The following is an 8741-nucleotide window of genomic DNA, read 5'->3' as shown; positions in this document are numbered from 1 at the left end:
ATATCACGAACAGCAAAACGACCCAGAGGAGGATAGTCAGAGAAGCTCTCAACACACATGGGCTTGCCAGGAACCATGTCAACAATGGCAGCATCACCAGATTTCAAGAATTTAGGGTCATCTTCCAGCTTTTTACCAGAACGGCGATCAATCTTTTCCTTCAGCTTAGCAAATTTGCAAGCAATGTGAGCTGTGTGACAATCCAGTACAAGGGCAGAGCCAGCACTGATTTGGCCTGGATAAAACCAATAGTTTTTGAAAGAAGGCTGCTTCCTACTCTTACCAACAAAACTTTCATAATATTGTTTAGAAAACATTATTAAGAACATTGACTGTACTACCATATCAAACAAGAGTATGGGGAGTATACCACTCACAATGATCTAGAGAAGACAGTCAATTATAATAGCAATTCCCCATTATAGACCCAAGATAAGCCAATTTATACATAATCTTCATAATAATAAAGTCTCCTAAGAATAAATGTTTGTTCTTGACAACTATAACCCAGATTGTTGGGCCAGCCAGGTGGTATGGTGGTTAAGGCGGCTGGATCACAAATGGCTGACTGTGTGGTTCGAGTACTGGATCCAACAGCTTGAAAAACATGTTGTGCACATGGGCAAGTGTGATCAAAATCCTGAAAAACTAAATGAGAAGGGATTGTGATGTGGTCATCCCCTGAGGAGTACTCACTCATTCCTTCTCCTGTCTTTCTCTCCTCCCCCCTCCTCTCCCCTCTCTCCCCTCCTCTCCCCTCCTCTCTTCTCATCTCTTCTTTCCTCTCTCATCTCTACCCTTTCTCTCTGGCAAGTACACACATCCTATAACAAATAAAACAATAAATAAAAATGAATCCAAATTTCTGTAACATAAAATGCTGTTTCAGGAAGCAGAGATATAGCCAAGTTCTAGATAAATAAATTCATAGCCTTCAGCTGTAATGTCAGCTGTCAACTCTGGGGTAAAAGAGCTGACAACAGACCTCCTAAAACAGAATAAGAAATCTAAATAAAAGAAGAATATGAACTGTCCACAGGTTTAATTTATTTAGACTCACTAGTAACCAGAGATGATTGAAAACCACACACACACACACACACACATATACATACATTTTTGAGAGGTTTTTGCTATAGGGTGCATGCGCTTGCCAGAAAGACAGAGACAGAAAGCAAGTAATCACCCCCCGGGGGGATGGCCACACCGCAATCCCTTCTCCTCCATTCTCCTCTCGGGATCTTGGGCATGCACGCACACGCGCCAGGCATGAGTTTAAGCCACCAGGTCAGGGACTCGAACGGCAGTCGACTACATGGAGTCCAGTGACATAGCCATTACGCTAACTGCTGGCCCCTAAAACCATATTTTAATATAGCTTGAAAAAATACAAACATTCATTTTTACCATAAATATTCATGTAGTTATTGGCTTTCTGGTAAAACTTATTATTTTTTTTAATTAATTAATGTTTTACTGACAGAGGGCACATGTGCTCACCAGAGAGATACAGAAAAAGAAAGGGAGAGGGAGAGAAGGCATTCCACAATTGGGCTTAGTAATGCTGCAATCCCTTCTCCTCCATTTCTCTATCCTGTCAGGATTTTAAGCAGGCATGTGCAAGTACCCAGAGTGCTGTTCAAGCTTCCAGGATTTAAACAGTAGTTGGCAATATAAGATCCCACTCCCTTAAAAACTAGGCTACATGGGAACCAGCAGTTAGCGTAATGGCTATGTCGCTGGACTCCCACATAGTCGACTGCGGTTCGCATCTCAGACCCGGTGGCTTAAAACTCACGTCGGGCGTGTGTGCGTGCGTGCCCAAGATCCCGAGAGGAGAATGGAGGAGAAGGGATTGCGGTGTGACCATCCCCCCTGGGGGGTGATTTCTCACTTTCTGTCTCTATGTTTCTCTCTGTCTGGCGAGCGCACGCGCCCTATAGTGAAAAAAAAAAAAAAAAAAACTCCTCAAAAAAAAAAAAATTAAAAACTAGGCTACAGGGCTGGCCCTGACAAAATTTATATTTAATTAAAAATATAAATTCATGGCCAGCAGGCAGTGTGGTAGTTAAGGTACTGGACTCCCACATGACTATGTTTCAAGTCCTGGGCCTCGAGGCTTGAAAATCATGCTGGCATGGGTATCGTGGCACCCGCCCTATAGAAAATCACACTGGTACACATGTGTGTTTCCCAAAATCATGAGAGAAGAGAATAGACTGAGGCATGATTACCCCCTAAAGGGGATGATTTTTAACTTTACCTTTCTCTGTCTCTCTCTCTAGGCAGCACGTGTAACCTACTGAAAAAAATCTTTCAGGAACCAGCAGTTAGCATAATGGCTATGTAGCTGGACTCCCATGTAGTTGACCATGGTTCGAGTCCTGGACCCGGTGGCTTAAGACTCACGCCGGGAGCATGTGCATGCATGCCCAGGATCCCAAGAGGAGAATGGAGAAGAAGGGACTGCGACGTGGCCATCCCCCCTGGGGGGTGATTTCTCTCTTTCTGTCTCTCTGTCTCTCTCTGTCTGGCAAGCACACACACCCTATGGCAAAAACCTCTCCAAAAAATAATTTATCCGTAGTTTATATTAAAATCATCAACTTTTCTTTCAGAAAAACAAAACATTTAAAAAGACCTAGATAGATCATCTAATTCATTCTCTTTGAAGAAAAGCATTATTCTTTGAAGATTCAAAAACTTTCAAATGAATTTAATTCAAAAGGACTAGTAAATTATTTGGCAATTACTTTATGACAGGTCACTTACTTGGGTTCTTTAATCTGATCATTTAGTTTTTTTTTTTAAGAGGAATTATTTTATTTAGCTTTATTTATTTTAATTTGATCAGAGAGTAACAGAATGACAGAGAGTGAGAAAGCAAGCTACCAGGTCCAGGACTTGAACTATGGTCGGCCATGTGGGAGTACAACGCCCTTAACCATGCCACCTGTTGGCCCAATCATTTACTATTTTTAACTTAGAATCACTTTTTCTAAAAATAATAGAAATATGGATTAAACAGTTATTTTCCAGTTGAATTTATACCAAAAAAAAAAAAAAAATTAGAAAGGGCCAGCAGGTGGCAAAGTAGTTAAAGATACTGGATTCCCACATGGCCAACCACAGGTCAAGTCCTGGACCTGGCAGATTGCTTTCTCATTTTCAATCATTTTCAATTTTTCTCTCTCTGTCTCTTTCTAGTCAAATTTAAAAGTAACAATAACAAATGGAATTAAACAATTATTTAAAAACAAAACAAAACAAAAAACCCTTGGACCATTTAAAAAAAAATTAAGTCAACCCCATAGCCTCGCAGTTAAGGGAGCTGGATCCCACATGACAAACCACAGGTTGAATCCTAGCCCCAGCAGTTTGAAAAAATGCTGGACACGTGCATGTGTGTACAAAATTGCCAGAGAATGGAGAAACAGAAGAGAAGAGACCTCAGTGTAACCACACTCCCCTCAGGGGGTGCTTTCTCTCTCTCATTCTTTCTTTCCCTGGCAAGTGTGTATGCTCTCTGGCAATTAAAACACAAGAGACATGGACCAGCAGGTGGCATAGTTGTTAGGGTGCTGGACTCCCACATGGCCAACTACAGTTTGAGTCCCAGACCAGTGGCTTGAAACTCATTCCAAGCACATATGCATTTGTGCCCAAAATCCTTAGAGGAGAATAGAGAAGGGAATGCAGAGTGGCCATCCCCTGGAGGGTGATTTCTCACTTTCTGTCTCTGTCTCTCTGTGTCTTTCCAGTGAGCACTCTATGGAAAACCTAAAAATAATAAAATAAAATTAAAAAAAATAAGATATGAATTTATACCAAAACTATAAACATATTTATAAAACATACAATATTTATATTTCTATCAATTAGACAGGTTTTTTTTTTAATTTATTTTTTAAATTTTCTTTGAACCACCAAATAGAATGTTTATTTTCCCCACAGCACCTGATGACTTACTTCAGTTCAGGCAGCCCACTGAAGATTTCTTTACGGCTTACTTCAGAAATCCCATTTCCAAGAAATACTTTTGTTCCATCAAATTCTTTGGCTCCCTTCTTACATCTTCCATTAATATCAGAGTAAACAGAAATAACATCTCCAGCTTTCATAACTAGAAAAAGAAGAAAATCAAATTATACTGATATAGGGGCTGGCAGGTGACATAGTGTTTAAGGGAACTAGACTCCCATAGGGCCAACTACAGTACAAATCCCAGACCTGGCGACTTACTTTCTCACTTTCCCTCTCTTGCGCATGCACTCTGTCCCTATCTGGTCATAATAAAAATAAATAAATAAGGTTAAATAAAATAATTCTTAAAAAAATTATACTGATATATATACTCTGGAAGAACAGTGAAAACCGTTAAAGTAGGCTGGGGATTTTTTCAGTGGAATGAAAAGTAGACATGTAACATTTTAAACTGGCTCATTATCACAAAATATTCTGTAATAGAAAATCTGACTGTTTACTTTTAAATAGCCCCTCACAATAAATCTAATTTAAAAGTTTTTTTTTTTTTTTCATTGAAACGGGACCAGCAAGTGGCATGACAGTTAAGGTGCTGAATCCCACATGACCAACCACATGCACAGTTTAAGTCTCAGACCCCGTGGCTTAAAAAACACGCTGGGCATGCATGCGTGTCCAAAATCCATAAAGGAGAGTAGAGGAAAAAGAACTGCAGCCTGGCCATCCCCCTTGGGTTGTGTGTATGGGGGGGCTTTCTTACTTTCCTTCTCTTTCTCTCTCCAGCCAGTGCATGAACCCCATAGCAAACTAAAACAACAATAACAAAAACAAATGAACAGAATAGTCTTCAAAACATTCTACCACAATTAGAAATTTGTAACTGAGCGGAGAAAGGAAGAAAGATAACCTCTACATAAATTACTTCCCCCAAACCTAACATTAAGAGTTTATATAAATCTTGATATTTTGGTTCATTCCTGAAAGTTCTAACTTTCCCTCGAAAGTATTTCTCAAAATCATACATTAAAATTCCTCAAGGGACCAGCAGTTAGCGTAATGGCTATGTTGCTGAACTCCCACGTAGTTGACCGCGGTTCGCGTCCTGGACCCAGTGGCTTAAACTCACGCCAGGTGCATGTGTGTGCGTGCCCAAGATCCTGAGAGAAGAATGGAGGAGAAGGGATTGTGGCGTGGCCATCCCCCCTGGGGGGTGATTTCTCACTTTCTATCTCTCTGTCTCTCTCTGTCTGTCTGGCGAGTGCATGCACCCTATAGCAAAAACCTCTAAAAAAAAATTCCTCAAAAAAATCCTTCTAAACTCCATAACCCTATTAATATTTCTTCTTGCTATTTTCCTGGTATAGTACAATTAGAGCAGAGACTTTATTTTAGAGAGAATTTTGCTATAGGGTGCATGCACTTGCCCAAGGGACAGAAAGTGAGACCAGCCATCCATCCACTGTTCCCAAAGCAGAGACTTTATCAATAAGCACAACTTAAAGATTTTTCAACTTTATCATGGAGTAAAAACAATATGCAATTGGTAGAAAACATGCTTCAAGTACCCATGCAACCATTCTGTTTCTTACTTTCAGTACCTTATTCAATAAATTACACGAGAGGCCAGCAGAAGGAGGTTCAGTTATGTTGTTGGACTATCACGTGGCTGACCACGGTTCAAGTCCTGGACCTAGTGGCTTGAAACTCACTCCAGGCACATGAGCAGTGTGCGTGCATGCATGCCCAAGATCCTAGGAGGAGGAGGGATTGTGGCATGGCCATCCTCAAGGGAGGTGATTTCTCACTTTCCCTCTCACTGTTTCTGTCTGTCTCTTTCTCTGGTGAACACATGCACCCTAAGGCAAAAACCTCTACCAAAATAAATAAATAAATAACATTAGCTACTCAACAATTTTTTAAAAATAGGCTTTGTGTTAAATGATTTTTGCCAAACTGTAGATTAATGTAAGAGTTCTAAGCATGTCAAAAGTAATTTTCCATAGGTTGAGTGCAATAAATGCATTTTCAAAGTATGATGGGTTTATCAGGATATAACCTTGTTACATTAAATAGCATCTGTACACGTAAATGTTTACACACACTGTATATGCATATATGTAGTTAGAACACCTTTAAACTGCTTGGTATAAAGAATTGATTTACATGGCTGATCAAATCTAATTTTTGTAGGGTTTTCATTAAATTATTTTCAGTAACAAATCCCACTGATAGTAATAACAAGAAACTGTATTTCACTTCTAAAAAGCATAATAAGTTTGTTTGACCTACTTAACAAAAGTGATCAGTTCAGCTAGAGCTATGAGCTCCTGTTACAATTATGTACATCAGGATTTAATAAACTTTTTCTGTTAAGGGTAAATATTTTAGACTTTGTAGACATAAGGTCTCTGTAACATAGTCTTTTCCTCCCCTACCCCCTCAAAAAATTTTTTTTAATGAAAAATCTGTATTTACCTTTTGGTCATAGAAAAACATACATGGGCCAGACACAACAGGTGAGCAATAGTTTGCCAAAATCTTTTTTTTTTGAGACTTTTTTTCTTATAGGGCATGTGCGCTCTCCAGAAAGTCAGAGAAAAACAGAGTCAGAAAACAAGAAATCAACCCCCCGGGGCCACGCTGCAATCCCTACTTCTCCATTCTCCTCTCGGGATCTTGGGCATGCACATACATATGTCCAGCATGAGCTTAAGCCACCAGGTCCAAGACTTGAACCGTGGTCAACTACATGGGAGTTCAGTGACATAGCCATTACGCCAACTACTGGTCCCAACAGGTTGCTAAATTCTGATGCGGATGAAATTATTTATTTCAGAGATGAGATAACTGAGGCTCAGAGATGGGTAAGTTTCTAACCAATCAAAACCAACGTTCTTGAGTTTAAATGCAATAAGAGACCACTGAACCACAGTGATCAACTTACAAAGTATATGCAATATGCCCACTGGGTAAATAAATTAAGAACAGCAAGTTTCAGGACCAGGAGTTAGCATAATGGCTATGTCGCTGGACTCTCATGTAGTCAACCGTGGTTTGAGTCCTGGACCCGGTGGGTTAAACTCACGCTGGGCACGAGTGTGTGCGTGCCCAAGATCCCGAGAGGAGAATGGAGGAGAAGGGATTGCGGCGTGGCATTCCCCCCGGTGGGTGATTTCTCGCTATCTATCTCTCTGTCTCTTGTCTGTCTTTCTGGCGAGCACATGCACCCTATAAAAAAAAAAAAAAAAAACAGCAAGTTTCATCCCAATGGTTGGATCCCAGGATATGCATGTTACCCTCACAAATGTGGAAGGGTAGCTTGAGGTTTTATGGCACTGGAGTCAAATATACAAGATGGAACTTCACTGCTATCTTAGACTGCCTTTACTCACCAGTACTGAACCTCTAAGCAACATCATCACATATATCCTTATACAGAAATTTAAAAATTAGCAGAAGATCTTATATGGATTTTTATTAGACCTTATCAGACAAAAATCCTCACTGACTACATTAAATGCAAAGTTTGCAAAATTCCTGACACAGGTAAATTTGAAATGCAGCTGGATGATATTACAATACATTTCATATTTTAAAATGCATGTAAATTTTAGAAAACCATTATAAAAAGAGAATTTTTATTCAATTTTATTTATCATTATCATTTTTCTTCAATTTGCTATAGTGCATGCACATTCATGAGAGATAAAGTGAGAAAGCAAGCAGCCAGGCCCAGGACTCAAACTGTGGTTGGTCATATGGGAGCAGTCTAGCGCCTTAACCACCACGCCACCTGTTGGCTCCAAAAACCTTTAAAGATATCTAAACCTTACACTTACATTTCGAAGCTGACACAATTCCTGGAATATATACATGGGCTCCTCTTAACACTGCATTGCCACACTGGGCTCCAACAATGGCTTCATGTTGTTGTTTTTGTATATTCTTCCTAGAGTTGTAACACAAGAAATTTAGCATATTAACATATCTCCAATGCTTACAAACTTTTAAAATGTTTCAATTTAAACTCTAAATAAACTCTTTAGTCTTGATTGTCCTGAATAATGCCAATGATGACTGAATTGAGCAAATGAATGAATAATTTTCTTTTTTTTTTTGAGAGGTTTTTGCTATAAGGCATCTGTGCTCACCAGAAAGACAGAGAGAGATAAGAAGTGAGAAATCCCCCCCCAGGAGGAATGGCCACGCCACAATCCCTTCTCCTCCATTCTCCTCTCGGGATCTTGGGCATGCATGTGCATGTGCCCGGCATGAGTTTAAGCCACCTGGCTTGGTACTTGAACCACAGTCAACTACATAGGAGTCTAGTAACATAGCCATTATGCCAACTGCTGGTCCCAGAATAATTTTAATTGAGAATGAAAAAAACTGAAAAATGAATGCTAGATGAAGAGGAAATAGCTAAAAAAGAAAAAAGAAGAAAATGGGCACTTGCGAAAAGAAAACAAAACTGAAAGAAGTCCCTCTGATGGAGGCAATGAAGTGACACTAGATATTGCTTTTAAAATTTAACAAATAATAATGTCTTCACAATAGCATTAGAGAAAAAACAGCCTTTCCCTGCCTTCCAAGTCTTCAAAGTCTAAAATTTAAAAATACATGGAGAATTAAAAGTATTTCTAACAAACTGCTACAAGGTAAATTATGAATTCTTTTAAACTAGAAAGACAAATGAAGTAAGTCTTCTTTCTTTCCTTTACTGCCTAACCTTTCTGAGTTTCTTTCTAATTTCTCTA

At 39.3% G+C, this 8741-nt stretch overlaps 1 protein-coding gene across 5 annotated transcripts in view; it reads right to left on the bottom strand.

The window, feature by feature from the left end:
* The window catches only part of NSUN6 (NOP2/Sun RNA methyltransferase 6), a 111645-nt gene that overhangs the window by 62904 nt on the left and 40000 nt on the right, over window positions 1–8741 (bottom strand). For 4 of the 5 annotated variants that reach the window (XR_003551268.1, XM_027776237.1, XM_006159730.3 and 1 more), the window contains one exon: window positions 3970–4123. Coding sequence is in view for 4 of the 5 variants with exons in the window: in XM_027776237.1 (XP_027632038.1) it covers window positions 3970–4123 (154 nt within the window). In the remaining variant the exon portion in view is untranslated. Of the gene's footprint in view, window positions 1–3969; window positions 4124–7823; window positions 7959–8741 lie in introns of those variants that run through there. The other variant, XM_027776239.1, reaches the window with a different exon arrangement.

This window comes from Tupaia chinensis, unplaced genomic scaffold (genome assembly GCF_000334495.1).
Source record: "Tupaia chinensis unplaced genomic scaffold, TupChi_1.0 Scaffold000647_1, whole genome shotgun sequence".
In the NCBI taxonomy this organism is placed as follows: Eukaryota; Metazoa; Chordata; class Mammalia; order Scandentia; family Tupaiidae; genus Tupaia; species Tupaia belangeri.
Note: the sequence above shows the minus strand (reverse complement) of the source record. Positions and strands in the feature narration are given on the sequence as shown.